Source organism: Heterobasidion irregulare (assembly GCF_000320585.1).
Source record: "Heterobasidion irregulare TC 32-1 unplaced genomic scaffold scaffold_01, whole genome shotgun sequence".
Lineage (NCBI taxonomy): Eukaryota > Fungi > Basidiomycota > Agaricomycetes > Russulales > Bondarzewiaceae > Heterobasidion > Heterobasidion irregulare.
In genome coordinates this window covers 1,659,199-1,674,764 of record NW_009258197.1, presented here as the reverse complement: position 1 = coordinate 1,674,764, position 15,566 = coordinate 1,659,199, and the positions used below count along the sequence as shown (strand labels likewise).

At 52.7% G+C, this 15,566-nt stretch overlaps 6 protein-coding genes across 6 annotated transcripts; 1 reads left to right on the top strand and 5 right to left on the bottom strand.

The window, feature by feature from the left end:
• Positions 1 to 134: 134 nt before the first annotated feature.
• Positions 135 to 4,916, bottom strand: HETIRDRAFT_456816 (uncharacterized protein; the record flags this gene model as incomplete). The annotated part of the gene is made up of 7 exons (XM_009542713.1): positions 135 to 1,315; positions 1,368 to 2,012; positions 2,069 to 2,142; positions 2,199 to 2,680; positions 4,155 to 4,276; positions 4,342 to 4,474; positions 4,537 to 4,916. The coding sequence occupies 7 exons, from the start codon at positions 4,914 to 4,916 to the stop codon at positions 422 to 424; spliced, it is 2,730 nt and encodes a 909-aa protein (XP_009541008.1). The 3' UTR covers positions 135 to 421.
• An 886-nt stretch (positions 4,917 to 5,802) lies between these two features.
• HETIRDRAFT_308213 (uncharacterized protein) lies at positions 5,803 to 6,166 on the top strand (the record flags this gene model as incomplete). Its single annotated transcript, XM_009542712.1, has 2 exons — positions 5,803 to 5,951; positions 6,007 to 6,166. 2 exons carry the CDS (start codon positions 5,803 to 5,805, stop codon positions 6,164 to 6,166), a joined length of 309 nt encoding a protein of 102 aa, XP_009541007.1.
• A 307-nt stretch (positions 6,167 to 6,473) lies between these two features.
• On the bottom strand, positions 6,474 to 8,216 carry HETIRDRAFT_308239 (uncharacterized protein; the record flags this gene model as incomplete). The annotated part of the gene is made up of 4 exons (XM_009542711.1): positions 6,474 to 6,886; positions 6,957 to 7,451; positions 7,499 to 8,003; positions 8,073 to 8,216. The coding sequence occupies 4 exons, from the start codon at positions 8,214 to 8,216 to the stop codon at positions 6,474 to 6,476; spliced, it is 1,557 nt and encodes a 518-aa protein (XP_009541006.1).
• A 339-nt stretch (positions 8,217 to 8,555) lies between these two features.
• Positions 8,556 to 9,753, bottom strand: Rnase_T2_2 (Ribonuclease, T2 family; the record flags this gene model as incomplete). The annotated part of the gene is made up of 6 exons (XM_009542013.1): positions 8,556 to 8,669; positions 8,722 to 8,875; positions 8,925 to 9,067; positions 9,126 to 9,181; positions 9,237 to 9,388; positions 9,452 to 9,753. 6 exons carry the CDS (start codon positions 9,751 to 9,753, stop codon positions 8,556 to 8,558), a joined length of 921 nt encoding a protein of 306 aa, XP_009540308.1.
• An 850-nt stretch (positions 9,754 to 10,603) lies between these two features.
• Positions 10,604 to 11,419, bottom strand: HETIRDRAFT_413404 (uncharacterized protein; the record flags this gene model as incomplete). The annotated part of the gene is made up of 3 exons (XM_009542710.1): positions 10,604 to 11,115; positions 11,188 to 11,343; positions 11,407 to 11,419. 3 exons carry the CDS (start codon positions 11,417 to 11,419, stop codon positions 10,604 to 10,606), a joined length of 681 nt encoding a protein of 226 aa, XP_009541005.1.
• A 1,936-nt stretch (positions 11,420 to 13,355) lies between these two features.
• On the bottom strand, positions 13,356 to 15,123 carry HETIRDRAFT_413401 (uncharacterized protein; the record flags this gene model as incomplete). Its single annotated transcript, XM_009542709.1, has 11 exons — positions 13,356 to 13,598; positions 13,649 to 13,723; positions 13,835 to 13,898; positions 13,962 to 14,103; positions 14,159 to 14,242; positions 14,301 to 14,322; positions 14,377 to 14,471; positions 14,526 to 14,555; positions 14,611 to 14,776; positions 14,831 to 14,983; positions 15,040 to 15,123. The coding sequence occupies 11 exons, from the start codon at positions 15,121 to 15,123 to the stop codon at positions 13,356 to 13,358; spliced, it is 1,158 nt and encodes a 385-aa protein (XP_009541004.1).
• Positions 15,124 to 15,566: the final 443 nt, after the last annotated feature.

Here is a 15,566-nt window from a genome sequence, read left to right as displayed (position 1 = left end):
CACTAGGTCGACATTTCACAGAGTGTGTGCGGAACCAGACATCGATTGTGATTGTTGTTATGAATTTACGAGTAGATGAATCTTGACCAACAGGCGGTAATTAAAGATGGGTTTAAAATGGGAACGGATGGTGTGAAATGGTGGAAGGTCGAAATGTGAACGTACACAGGCCATGTCAATGCAAGGAGCGTCGGCAGTAGTGGGTATGTTACAATGTTTTGAGACAGACAGACGAGGGGGAAGAATGCATAGCCCATAGAATAAGACTCCAGAATGCGGTGAGACTATCGTTTTTGAGGGGGTTTCAGGGATAGAAAAAAAGGTTATTTGTTCCGTGACACATGTAAACGAGCAAAAATGGAATAGGAAAGTCCGCGGAGTTCAGAGTCAAGAGGACGTCAAGTTAGGACACCATGACTCGTTAGCCCCGAGCACACTCCGCCTGGTATTGCGATCCAGATGATGGGTGGTCAATGGAGGGTCGTCTCCCGCTACCGTATTTGAATTGCGCAGGTGCGGAAGCACTAGCCTTGACACCTCGATGGGTGATACCCTCTGGTTGAGATTCTCCGTCAACAACACCAGAGTAATCCACGATATTGTTCATGGATACCACCCCACCACCGTGTACGGGTCGACTTGATGAGCTAGGCGAGTTCCGTGCGTACACGTTCCGAAAATGAAAATGAGCAAAATTTCCGGAATTGTGTTGGGCCATCTGACCAGGAAAGGCTGTGCGATCTCTCCGAGGATAGCGCTTCATAGGAGAGGGACTATTCTCCCATGCAGTCGAACCACTGGTCGATGCTTGGGGCGCATGCGGTTGATAAGGACTCCCAAAGCCGCCCGGTGCTGCTCCCGGAGGAGGCTGTATGGAGGGATAAGCCGGAGGGTGAACATGGCCAGCGTGAGGCATCGCGAAAGCAGGATTGTGGAACCATGAAGGTCCATATGGCATTGTTCCCGGACTCGGAAGAGGTTGGCCACGGACCATCGCCGGCGTGCCATACCCTTGATTGGGATAAAATGGCGGAGGGTAAGGAAACTGTCCCCAAGCTCCGACGGGCATGGCCATGCTTCGACGCATCCCTTCCTGGCGGGCTCGAGGCGGCACGGGCTGATTTTGACTGCTCGAGCTGTTCATATATTGATCCAAAGCTTCTCGCGGATAAAGCGGGACCAAACCCTCCTCGCCTTGTATAAAGCCCGTGGGCAATAATGGAGGTTGCGATGGCTGCATGTCAGGCTGTGCTGGATGGCTGTCCTTGACTGGTTCTTGGACGACGACGGGGTATTGTGGGTAATGTGCGAAAGGCTGTGAAATTTTGGTATTGTTGATGGCATTTTTAGAAATACAGGATACATACGTGATAGACTCCACCCATCGTGGTAATCGGTCCCCCATTCTCAGCACCGGATTGCGTGGTCTGCGGTACCGGGACCGGAAATCGAGGGTGATATCCAGGCGCGACATGCAACGGATACTGGTAAGGGTGCGGATACCATGGCTGGGGAGGATAGTATCCGACACCAGACATCGCAGGATACCCCATGATGGGTGCGGTCATTTCAGGTCCAGAAGGAACGCATGGACCAAAGGCTGTTGGGAGTGGGGCAGAATCGATTCCAGAGGGAAGATGGCTTGAGACGTGAGGAGGAACAGTCGACGAGTCTGGCGTGTGGGCGTTTGACGGGACATAAGAGCTTGGTTCGATGTTCCCGCCGTAACTGCTGCTGACGGCAGACGATGAGCTAGTGGCACCGCTTGGCATCTCGCCGCGATACCCGCTCATCGTATGAGACGGTTGATCCTGATGCATGTTATCTATGATCAGAGGCTGATGGCCTTCCATACCTCCGTTCGGGAAGTTGAAATCAGGCCGTTCCATAGGGAAGCGATGAGGGAACCCTTTGCCCCTCCCTCGTCCAGCAAACTTCCACGGACTACGCTGGTGGGGATTGCTGTTTCGAAGCTGAACACGAATTTGGCGACCGTTGTGCATACCATTGTGCTGTCGCGAGGCATGAGATGTATAAGAAAATTGAAGGCGGATGGCTGCGTATTTACCTCTTGAGCAACCGCTCGAGCCGGCGCATCCGTATTACTGAATTTGACGAAAGCGAAAGCCGACCTCTTATTCACTATACACACGTTACTCTATACGTCAAGATACATGGAAGGCGAAGAATCAACGTACCTGGCTTCACTACCTTGACGTCCACCACCTCTCCATATTTTCCAAACACACCCATAACCTTGTTTTCGTCCCATGCATACGGACCGTCCATCTCTAATCCACCGACAAAGATCGTGGTCGGATCTAGATCGCGTACAGTCTTGTCGAAAATTACATTATGATATTGTTCGGACATGCCCTCCTCAGTCGCTCCATCATCCGTGCGTGAGCAAGATGCCTGTACCGCTGGATCGCCACCGTCACTCCCACTGTCAGGAGTCGGTGGAAGCATGAATCCTGGAGTATCAGGAGAAATGAGAGACTGCGCTGACTCTGAGGTGGTTGAGCCTCCGTCGATGATGTTGTGCCTGATCGATGGAGTAGATACAGAGTTTACCTGCACACCTTGCGATTTGCGAGGCGAAGACAAGCCAGCAATGCGAGCTTTGGCGGGAGCGACCTGCGCAGACAAGGTAGGGAAGACAATATCTCCTTCTGAAGATCTGTTCAGGCGGTCAGATTGTTCATCAATACAGCAACAAAAGAAGTCACTTTACCTCCCATCATCATCGTCACTATGAGCGCCAGCTCTTCTAGCGCTCCATGAAGAAGACTTCCATGTCTTGCCTTGTGGCTCTTGACGACGGAGCGGAGAAAATCCGCCCTGTTCGTGCTGTTCAACGAGGTTCGATCGGTCATTGTTTCTTTTAATAAAGATGTTGGGATGAAGAGGTAGGAGTAGTGATCGTGCCACTCCTGCACCCTGACCACGATGGGCAGTAGGCGATCCTGGGCTACTAGGTTGACGAGGGCGATGTTGACGACTCTGAGTCCTCATAACTGGCTCGGCTTCCTCTGCCGAAAGTACATCATCGGAGCTCGCCGCAGAAGGATTGACATTGTTGGCGTGCAGAGACAAAGAGGCTCCAGAAGGGAGATTGTCTGTAGCGCCTGCAGCAGTCTCATATTCGGCATCCGACCCGTGTGTCAATACAGTCGGCTCTTTGTTATGAAGCGACAGAAGGGCTCCGGCGGTATAGGCGCGAGGCCGATAAGGACCGGCCTGCCTTGGCTCTGAGAAGTGATGTCCGCGGTAAGGAGTGGTTGTATGGGTTGGGTCCCTGAGGCGTTGGTTATACAAGGGAGTGTTGAAAGAAGAACGAGAGTGGGGCGAATGAGCCCATGTCACTGTTAGATGAGGTACGGCGCGAAGAGCCTGTGTGCGGACAGGGTAAGTGAAACATATAGATACAGGTCCCAGACCGCTCACCATCAACGCAGATACACAGTCATCTCTATGTTGCCATTTAATTTCCCAGCAACCGGGATCCATCATCGAAGACCTCGATGCGTTGTGCGGAGCAGGGTATATGCAAAGGTCTGATTTGTGTTTGAATGTGTTGAAGCGAAGATGATTAGAAGTCCGAACACACCTTCGATAGTGGGCCGAAGCTGGTCGGGTTCATGAGAACCGAAATACTCAACTGGTCCGAAGGCAGACACTAACTGGTAGATTGTCTACTCAATCACCAACAAGTGCGTTTCTTGAATAAGCTAGATCGACTGCATCATTCTCTGTGAACTCACATCTGAATCATATGTCAATGGAGACAGAAGCAGACCGGGCCCATCCAAAGAGGTGTGGGCGGCGCTGACATCCGCATTTGAGGCAAGAGAAGGTGTTTGAACGATAGATGTGTCAAAATTGCACGCTTCATCATTATAGACAATGTTGACGAATCTGTCAAGGCGCATATATTCAGCTTTATTCGGAAGAAAAATGGTTTTAAAAAATCACTTTTGGCCGTGGGGTCTGTAAAGTCTCATCGCATTAGCCGGCTCGAGCTCAATGATAGCTTCATTTTGACCGTTTGCTAGCGTTGGAGACCTAGGATCTGTCGCATGAACGGGTGTTCTGTTTACAAGACGGGAGATCTGTGAGACCGCGTCGAAATGACGACCAGTAGGCAGGCTTACCGATATGAGATCAACAAAGTCCTCAAAGCACGAGCTGGCTCGTAGCGCAGGTATCGCCCCATGAACGGCTGGGACGGCTGGGAGCGAAGAATGTCAATGAGGCGGGTGGCAGACGCAGCGTCCTGGGAGAGTAGAAGGAATCAATAACGGGAACGTGGGAAATAGGCGCGACGGTGTTCGGCTTCACCTCACACTGAACAAACGCGCAAACACCGCCTTTTGCATCGCGAACGACTTTGATGCTTTTCACTTCCGCGTGTGCAGAGAGATGTTCCGACAGAAGACGGGTGAGTTCCTGGTGATCAATGTTGGACGGCAGGCTGTTTGCTCGCATGAGAACGGGTTGCAGCTCCTGCACGAGAGAGAGGCGAAATGAACCGACCTGCCGACGAAGACGCTGGCGTCGTGGGGCATCTTGTCGTCCCTTTTTCTCACGTCAGGGCTAGGGGCGTTGCCAGGCGTGGGCGAGTGGCCAAAGGAGGGGGTAGATGGGTGGTGGGAGATGGGTTGTTTTGGGGGGGTGAGCGGCGGGGAGGCGGAAGTGAGGGAATCAAAGCGGGTGCCCCACGTGCGGGGCCTCTGGAATGCTCTGGGGGGCATAGAAGGAATGGGACGGGTGCGGCAGGTACTTAGCAGTTGGTGGTAGAAACGTGTCTCCTGTGGCGAGGACGAGGACGAGGACGAGATGGGGGTTAGGATGAGAGAGGGCTCGCGTGACGCCGGAGGGAGGGTGTGATGGGGTTCGCGTGACGCAGGGGACATATATCCGAGTTGAGACGCAGCGGGCGAGGCATGGGCTGCGATACAGTGGCGGTCGATGATCTTACTCACCTTGTTTGGGCTCCACGAGAAGCACCGTGCTGATGAGATCCTCCAGACTTCAAAACCCAAACGTATGCCAGTCGCACGGGGAAACTGTCAACCTCGTTATGGAATGCATCGCCCAAACGTCAGCACCCAGCATGTGTTTTCGTGACTGCAATCGGCCAGGGGGCCTCGTTCGGCCTACATATGTCTATGAATCGCGTCCCCAACCTCCCAACTCTTCCAATCAGCACCCATATATGGAAGGCCGTGCAAACCTGAACGGATTAGCTGCGGATCATGTCCAGTCCTCGTTCGGAAGAGGTGTTTCACGTCAGTTCTCGAAGCATCAGAGCACTTGCCACCGCTGGACGCGTTCAGGTCGACCAAAAACGAGTACTGGGCAAGCGACGAGGCGAGGCTCCAAAGCGGCAGTTCAAAGTCCGTCGCTCGCGCCGCCTCGCACCGCCCACTTGGCCCGCAATGAACAGCCGCCGGCACAGGCAAGGCGCCACCGTCTTCCCCTGCCGGCAGCCGCCCACTTCCCCCGTCGCTCCCAATCCGCCGCACTCTCTTTCCTAATCCACCATGTCTGACGACGGCTACGGTGGAGGCCCTGTCGACGACTTTGACTACGAGGGCCCCGGCTTCAATGACGATGCCTTCGTGCGTTTCTCTCCTTCTCTCCCCTCTTTTTTCTTCATTCCACGTTCTCTAGGACGACGGCTACGACTTGCTCGCGAACCAAGATGGTATGGGTGAGGGAGAGGGAGAGAACCAAGTTGTCCCTGAAGAAGAGCAGCAACCCATGGGCGACGAGGGCATAAACGGGGCGGAGCACGATATGGTCAACGGCGACGCAAACGGCGCACAGGTCTCTCAGGCGAACGGCGCGGCGGGCGAAAGACTGCCCAATAAAACTCGAGTCACCACTCCCTACTTGACAAAATACGAGCGAGCGAGGATTCTGGGCACAAGAGCCCTGCAGATCAGGTGCGCCGAGACGCGACTATGGCCATCCCTCTTAATCTCATACCCCCGCCTCTAGCATGAACGCGCCCATCCTCGTACCGCTCGACGGCGAGACCGACGCCCTCCAAATCGCAATAAAGGAGCTTTCTCAGCGCAAAATTCCCCTCATCATCCGACGCTACCTCCCCGACGGCAGTTTTGAGGACTGGAGCGTCTCAGAACTCATTAGCGATTAGGGTGTACACCGTAGTGAGCCTTCTCTGTGTATTGTTATGGTCATGAATTCTTCCAGCTGTTCTCTCCCCAATCTGCTCTATATCCCTCCTGCCATTTGTTTTCTCGCTTTCCGATATATAATAAGACGTGCTTCGACCTTGTCTTGTATCTATGCAAATCTCCTGCCCGCCCATGCATCCTGTCTAGACATGGACATGCAAAAAGTACACTATGTTTGGGGTATGCGGATGCGTGTGGAAAAGGTCGTGATATGATACAACAATAATTTACGATACAGCATCCTCAATGCAAAGTCTGCGTCCTGCTTCATGCAAACACGTCCGCCTCGACTGCGGGCGCGGGGAGCAATGCCTTCCTTGCTCGTGACTTCGAACGCGCACCGATGATGACCTCCATCTTCGCCTTCCCTCTGCTCGGCTTCCTCCGCAGCGCGCTCGAAGCCTTGCCCTGAGCAAGATCTACCTCCCACTCTTCCACCCCGTCTTCTTTATCCGTGGCCTTGACCTTACTGTTCGTCGTGTCTCCGAACAACAGGCCGCGCTCCTCCATTGAGGTGTGGGGCCTAGGGCGGCTCACGAAGTGCTTCTTCGATGGACTGCACTCGATGTCTGAATAATGCGACATCGACTTGCGGCGCTTCGGAGAGGACGGAGGATTCTTGGGACCAGATGGCACGACAAAAACGTCTTCCTCAGGCCGAATATTCTCCATACCATAGACTAGAGGCTTCTTGCCCTCTAGTAAAATCGTCAGGACTAACTCCGGGCCATCCTTGAAGGATCCACGCACTTTTTGGCTTTGGGATCACCTCCTTAACGACCTTCATCGCGCCACCGTCGTCCTTTGCGATTGCCACCAGTTTCTTCTGCACCTCCCAATCCGAGGGCCTCATCCGCCTCCACTCGTCCAGTAACCTCTCTACCCACTCATCCGTCTCGCCTTCTATGTGATAGTCAATGATGCCGTTCCATTCGCTCCCCGGCGCAGTCTTGTTCACGAAGATGACCTTGCCTGCAAGACCTTTCGCGAGCATTTTTGAGGAACTGCCTTCGACAGCGGGAGCGTTGGCATGCACGGCCCTCGCAAAGTCCTTTACAAGCTTTTTGAGGCCGTGCACCTTGAGTGACGTTCCCATGATGATCAGCAAGTCCGGCTTGCGTGCGATGTCGGAAGATTGAATGGCGCCTATGTCATCGCCGAGCGGGTGTGCCTCGTCGTACAACACGATGGCTGGGCGGAGGGTTCCGACCTTTAACGGGCGCGCCGAGCGCGCGAGACGCGCTTCTGCTGAGAAATCACGGCAGATTTAGTGTCCCGTGTCTAAAGCACACGAAGGGCATGAGGCCTCGCATGAAACTCACAACGTGCCACGCATTCGGGGCAGTCTGGCGCAAGGCCTTGGTCGAAGAGGTTCAGATACTCCTCGGTGCAGTGTAGGTCGGCAGAGCAGAACGTACACCGCACGCGGTGTATGTCCCCGTGGAGCTGAACGTTGCGGACCTCCTTCACCTGGATCTTGGACTTTCCCTTCACGTTAGACTTCGCCCCCTGACTCGAACTCCCCAGGAGTCCAGCACGCTCCTCAAGTCCATCGATGTTCTGCGTGTATGAGCGCAGTAGCTTTTTCTTCGCGTCGAGGGTTTTCAGGAAATGATGGGTTGGTGATGGCTTTGCTCCATCGACCGATTGCTTAAGCTGTGAAACAAAAGTGTAGAACACGGATGTGGATGTAGGGTCCCGGAAGAGTGACGCGTCGAAAAGATCACGTCCTCTGAGAACAACATCGGGGTACTGTTTTTTCACGAGAGCATACAGCCCATCAGACGACCGGAAGTCCTACGTTCGTGAGAACCCATATTAAAGGATACGTCGACATGCGGGAGATGCATCCATGAGAGAACTCACTGGGATACCGCATGAACATGAGATTCCCGCCCCTGTGACGACAACAATTCGTTTGCTTTTTGCCACAGCCAGGGACAGGCTGGACAATGCTCGTCTAGTAGGAGAATCTGAGGACGATGCCTCTAAAGAAAGGGTGGTAACCATCCTAAGGCGTGTTCAACGCGTTGTAGTGGTTGTGGGAAGTCTGTGGGAGAGGAGTCGCTGATGACAGTGAGGAGGAAAGAAGGGACGAACGCCTGGCTCACGCTTTGAACAATTCGCGCTCTACCGCGTAGCATCACGTGTTCTCTGTTTATTGTATCTCGTGCCCAGACGCGCCTCGCTCAGGCCTCCGACAGCCATGGCCACTTTCCGACAGATGGTTTCAAAGTCGCATTCTATTTTGTGAAGATGTATGTATATCTTATGACAATAGCATTTGCTGCTTGAGATTTACTTTGCAACAGCACAGCCTTTTAGACAGCGAATTCCGGGCAAACGGCGTTATCGGACTTCACGCTCTGAGGTGGGCGTTCTCTCATAATAGTTTATACCTGTCGTGTTCGAGCAGCTGCTTTTGGTCGTGGAATCCACGCTTTTGAACGATCCGAACTGCTCCTACAACAATAATCAAACGATGAACAAGTAGGCACAATAAAGAGACTCGTACTGTTCCCATGACATGATTGAAGTACCAGATCTCCTGGAGGACGGTTCCGTTGTGACCACAACCAATGAAAGGAATAGAGCCTGTTTGTGCCTTGAGTGCATTTTGAATATGGCTGAGGCTATATGTTGTCTTGTTAGAGGGAATGATCCCGGATCTACATAACAAGCATGAGAGCACAGTTGTAGGCAAGGAATAAGACTTACGCAGCGAGCGTATCAAATGTCGGAAACATTTTAAACGCGCGAACAACAGCTAAGAAAAAGTCAACGGTGTCCTGGTGCTTCTTGTAGTCGGGGCCATAGCAAGTCAGGTCGAAAGTCGAAGTGCAAGTTGCATGCTTAGAAAACTACAAATGTGGCATCAACTCCTTGTACTTCGCGCGCATTGTGGCGCTTCAAGCTTACTTCGTGACCCCAGAAATCAGAATTGAGCGACCCTTGGCTGACCCAATACTTGTTCACTGTAATTAAAGCGGCTTTGAGAATCAGCTGACGAGGACCCATGGGCCGACGTACTAAAATCAAGCAGGTCCCAGCGGCCAAACTCCTCTACGAATGTACCTAACCCAGGACCGTTGTATGGTGGTACTACGGTACCATCTGGGAGGACCGCAGGTGAAGGATTCGGATCGTACTGTCTGGACAAGTCGCAATATTGCTCGTACGATCTACAGGATCAAGGCGAGACGATTCTGATACTGCATAGCCGTGTGCACGAAGTTGAAACGCACCCGTCGCAGTTGTCCGGCCAGAGCCCATGGATAGTCCAGCTGTTCTTCGGCAACAGCTGCCCCTGCCTCTCGAACCCAGTGTAGGTATTCCAGAATTGAGTCTGCAGAACCAGACCCCCCGGTGTCGGCGAGCAACACGTATTCGTGATAGTCGTGGTGTTTTCGCATGAGAATGTCGGTGGCTGGTTCACGCAGGCTGAGATATTTGGGAAGGTGTTGGGAACGAATGAGAACTGCGAGGAAGACGCGTAGCACGCCGAAGACACAGCCAGCAACGTGAGCAGCCCATAGTGGACGGGCATGTTGGGCATTTCCGACACTGGAGTGAGGAAGAATCACTTAGCTGCCGAGCCTAATCTCTGGCCTTTTATTTTCAGGGCTGCCAGGTATTCTTATCTCATAGATCAAGGTGATCATATGGGGCGACTGTCCAAACAGCATGGCCATGACGCCCCTCGACGCCCTGAGTCGTCAGAGGCTAAGATCGCAAAGCGTCCACACACGTTCCTGAACAAGAGGGTCGCACGTCGCAAACGAAATCGAGAAGAAGGCTAGCTGTACAATGCTGCACACAGCTGCACACCGAGGCAGAGCGACGCCCCCCTCGACGAGAGCATATTTCGTTGTTCGGTCCGGACTCGGGAGTAGTGAATACTGCAAAATGGCTGCATCAATGGACGCCGAGATTGTTTTGCTTCAGGAAGTGTTTATAATCATTTGGAAGTTTGAACGCCCGAACACCCATGCCGGCAGATACTGGGGCTTCCGGAGTGGGGTACAAGGGGGTGCATTCCTAACGACGAGACGCTCTCGATTGACACATCTCGTGGTCGCCTCGCGAGTACTACAGAACGAAAGCTCGATGAAGTCAAAACAAGTAACTAGTCCGTGGGAGGCAGTATGTACACCGCCTGGCACTGCAAGGCGGGGAGGCGCCCGCGCGGTATGTATGTAGTCCGAATCAGAGAAAATCAGGATACGATATACACCACTCATTTCGCAAGAGACCAAGGTGGTGCGTACAACTTTTAGCTGTCGCAGTCAGATCCCATCAAGCCGATGCCAAAAGTACCCATAAACAGGAGTATACACGACCGCAGAGACTCGCACGATCTTCACCATTACCACGCAATGGACAAGAAGGCACGAGGTCTATGCCGCGATGACAAGAGAGGCGAAGACTGCAATAATTGCAACCGCAGTCTCCAATCCACTGTCTTGCCTCCCCTTGGCTCCACTTACGGCAGGAATGAGGGATGCAGACGGCAGGATAGTGGTGCCAACATTATCCTGTGTTGGTGTTGGTGTGGCAGTTATCGAGGCCGCAGACGCTGACTGTGATTGCGAATTTGTAGTCGAGGGTGCAATAGAGGATGTAATCTGCGGCGAAAACGATGGCTGGGATGAGGACGTCGCGATCGCGGTGACTGTTACGGTTGCAGTCGCGGGCGAAGAGAATATGCTCGTGGCAGGTTGCACGGGTGCTGTCCCCCCGCCTTGGACCACTATGACTGTCACGAGCTCAATGACAATGGTCGTCTTCCCGTCTACCACTTCTGTGCAAGTTGCGATACCGTTTAGAACGGAACATAGGATGGCGATTCCGATGCCAGACGGCGCATGCGCGGTGACGAAGGCAGCGTGAGGGCCTTCGATGAGGGTGGCTAGATATTGCACACCGGAACGTCAGCGTGACGGCATGCCGAATTGATGGCAGGATATGACCTTGCACTCACCAGTACCAGCGAACGCAGCCGACTGAAAGGTTCCCGTCGGCGTCCCTCCTACTACCTGCCAAGTAGTCTGACCCGCGTTATCATCGCCAATATTTGCGACACTCAATGGCTGGTCGCCAAATCCTGGGATGTACAGCGACGTATCTCCCTTGGCATCTAAGGCAAACTGAAATCAGCAAATCCATGTGGACATGGAAGAAGGAAAAGGCGGCAGCATACACTGGAGCGCCATTGGACATAGACAAACCAGCGTCCAGAAACGCCACGGTGGCATATCGTGCCAAAAAGCGGGTATAATAAAGGAAAGAACGTGGTGGGAAACGAAGGATTGCGCAGGGATGCAAGAGAGGCGACAAGAGGCGACTCTATGTAAATAGGTACAGATGTCAGCATATATTATCACGGCCACGAATCTGGGCAGGAAGAATAGTCGTGCCCTAGTTACAAAGGAGCCGGCCAGAATCTCGAACTGTCTTGATATGAGCGCTTGGGTTGAGAGGATTGCCTGCCTGCTGGGGTGGAGAGCGCCATGGCTTTCAGAGCATTCCGCGGAGTAATACAGGCCGGAAAAAAGAATGAATTATGCTGCGAGACGGCGAGAATCGCAGAATCTTCCTGACCGCGTCGGATATGCAGACATGAGCTTGACACACAAGTGCGCCTGGTGACGCAGTCGGCGAGGGCGCCGGCGGCATCCTCCGGGGGCATACGTAGCTCTATGTAGCTCTCCGATCAGCCAAATTTCTTGCGGACGCAGATGGCAGTGGTGGTGGACGCAGGATGCCATCTTGCTTCACAGTCTGGGTCAAATCTTCTTTACATGTGCGTCTCCGTGTAACAACTCTGTCGATCTCCCGACACTTGCTCCCCTCGGTCTTCACTCTTCCCTGTCCCACCGCTTGTACAATGTGCACAGACGTCTCTCGAACCCCGTCAAGCTAGGCACTATCCTCGCCCTCCACGGGGTGTTCGTGGCCGCCTTGTACTCCTCGCTTTCCTGGTCCATCGCCTCTGTCCATTCGTGTACCGCCAGGTACTTTGGCGGCGATCCTTCCTTCTTGCTCCCCTCGATTCCAACGCGCCCAGTGTCCTTCAAGATGTATCTCCTGCTCCTCACCCACCCCGGCGCCTTCGCCAACATCGGAATGTGCTCCTCGTCGTACCATTTGTTGAAATCCTCTTCGGCCTCGGCTTTAACGGACAGGCTCACGAGCAGAACGATAGGCGCAGTCGTCTTGGGGTTGTAGAGCGCAGATGGAGGGTGCAGTGGATGGCCCTCATATAACTCGTACGTCCTCCTTTCCAATACCTCTACCCTCGACAAGATATCCTTCTCGCGGTCGCTTCGCGTCTCCGCTAGCAGACTGTAAGGCGGGACCTGCGTCGCTTCATATGACTCGAGGTCATAGATCGCCACCCAAGAAGGCTTCTCTCCGTCCTTCTGTACATAGCGCGCCCATGAGGAAAAAGCAGGGGTATCTACCCTCAGAGGTACATGCTCGTTGTCGTACCAGTCGTGAAATTCAGTATCAGAGACCGCCGAGCCAGGCTCAGAAAAGACGAGGACGAGTGCTTTAGGAGTCGTCATGGTTTGAGGTCAAGATAGTCAGACGTTGCAAATGCTCAATGGGTTGAGCGAATGTTTGGCTTGATTGGTATCATGCTCACAAAGACGGAAATCGATTACCGGACTGAAGTGGGTCTGTGAGTGGATTCATCTCTTATAGGACGCTCTCTCGGTCTGTCCACTTAGACAACGGGAATATCCCGTACAGTATATTCATATACAAATCCTGTTCGCAGCAACATCACGAGAACAAATACAGACCAGCCGAGTCAGGAATCAGAAATACAGCACAGTCAAGGTACAAGGTTACACCGATACTAGTAGTCGCAGCACAAGGTACCAGCGGATATGAAATGGACGGATGATCAGTAAGTAACAGGCGAAGCAACCGAGACGCAGCACAAGGAACACCAGTGTCAGGGCCAAGAGACGTTGAGTGAGCCAGTTCAAGCCAGTCTAATCCACAGGCAACCGGCTTGCGTTAGACGTCCGCCCAACCGCCTTCGTCGAGCTTGTAAGAAGCCTCTGATTCGGGCTTGTCAGGGCTGTCAACTAGCTTTGCAACACGCTCCTCAGCTCGTCCTGCATGGGACCAATGCAGTTACAATGTAGTTAGTACGATCGCAGGCAGGTTGTTAGCAGTGTCGTAGGTGGATCGGGCAAGAATACCTTTGCGGAGAAAAATTCTGGTCGCAGATGCATGTGAAATGATGTGTCCACCAATAGGCTTAAGCGCCCCGCCGGCGACAAAGGTCATGGTCGCACCGGGGTCCGCTGTTGATTTAAGGAAGTGGATCAGTGAGAGCTCTCCGAGTACTTCAAAGACGCTGGGACATGCATTGGACTTGATTGGTTATCAGTATCGAAATCTGCGTGTCAGAAGAAAATGCAAACGTTAGGATGTGGAGCATGGAATGTACGAGTACCGACGTTGAATTCTTCGGAAAGTTTGGTGAGTTTTGAAAGCATCTATGAACGTATGAGACCTAATGCATCACATTCAGATAGTTTTGCACCTGTCCGAGCTTCAATGATATCGAATGTCAGCTAGCCAGCACTTAGTCAGTGACAGTTTCATACCTTCTGCTGCCTTTCACTGAGCTCGCCTCGACCGGAGAAATCAACACGGAAGAGGGCCATGATGCTGTCCACAATCTGCCAAGGAATTCAGTAGCAGAATCATTGCAAGTTCGAGGGTCACACCCACCATGATTTTAAAGTCTTTGTCCTCCGCGAAGCGAACAGAGCATTCGTTGATGAGCTCCATCTACGAAGGTATGAGTATATGCAGAGGCGCCCAGCTTCCACTTCATATGAAACTACCTGATGTTCACTGTTGAAAGCGCGAGCTGAGTGGAAATATTCAATTGAAAGAATGACTGACTGAGTGAACGAGCAACGTACCGTAGAGGATATTCTCCAAAACCATGTCGCCGTTGACTCCGAACCGTTCTGCGATGGATCTGATGCGGTCAGGACGGAACGTCCCTGTGAAGCGAGCAGTTAGCACATTCACAGCTGTCATTGATCCAAGTTGAAGATGAACCTTCAGTGTCGATGTATGCAACCTAGTCGTCAAGTCCAATTATGAAGGTGCATCAAGAGTGCATGCATATACTCACCTTTCCGGAAGCACCTCCCAGTTCAGGTGGAAGTTGTGCGATCACGCTGAGTGTATGCGCAAGTTGTGTCTTCCCAGTGCGGTACTCGCCGTACACTGCTCAGGCGGAAACGATCAGTTAAGAGCTTGAAGGAATACAATATCGCTTACCTTCTGTGATCGACTGAGACATGATACCGCCTTGTGGCCACGATATATCATCGAAATTTAATACAATAATCACGGAGTAACGCACCTCCAAGCATGGCGTCTACAGATTTGCTACCCGTACTGAGGGCAAGGACGCGTTTTCTTTTGTCTTGCATCTCGAGTCCGGTCGCAAAGGAAGATCCCTGACGATACACATAAGTGCGAGGTTTCCCGGCGACGGCAAGTTCAACGAACGAGCATCTTATGTGCGGCTTCCTACAATAACATCATATCAGCTCGCGACGACATGTGACGACGAGGCTTACTTTGATCTTCTCGACTTTGGCTTCAGACATGCCCTGCGGAGAGCCTAGGTTGAGTGTCATAGCATATAGACAGCTATGATACAAAACCTTGAGTTTTAGCATCTGCCGCCGGGTCGTCATATTGACACCAGAGACGGTGGTGATAGCAGCGGCCTGAATTCCCAAATGTAACGAGGTGTCATTGTGTCTCGAACGACAGCACTGCCTACCTTGAGCTTGATGATATCTTGCATGTTGATGCCCTGCTTTGCGATCAGCGGCATAGACCACCGACGTCGGGCCATCACATACATATTGCTGCAATTCGTCTACCGCATCAAAATAAGAGCTCTGGCAAGCAAGTCAGCGGGAGATTCAGGAAGCTTGTAAAGGATCCTACCTCTTCTGCCTCTTCTGCTGCAGGACTCGCAGGGCGAGATGTCGGTGGCGGTGGCATGCTCTGCGAAGTCGATGCAGTACGACGAGGCATAAGTATCGATGCTTTCACGATATTCTGGGCAGAGCGAGGACGCGGATGGATGACGGAAAGCGAAACTCAAACCTTGAAACTCACACGTGATCGCGTCGGTCCACATTCGAGGAAACACATATTGGTGTACTCTACTGAAATTCTATTGACTACGTCCCTCCTCCCGCTTTTGAGGAGAAGACAGAGGAGTGGTGGTGGTTGCTGAAACTGTCAGAACTATGGGTTGGTTAGTCTTCAGTCTGTTGCTGTCACGGCTGAGCTATTCCG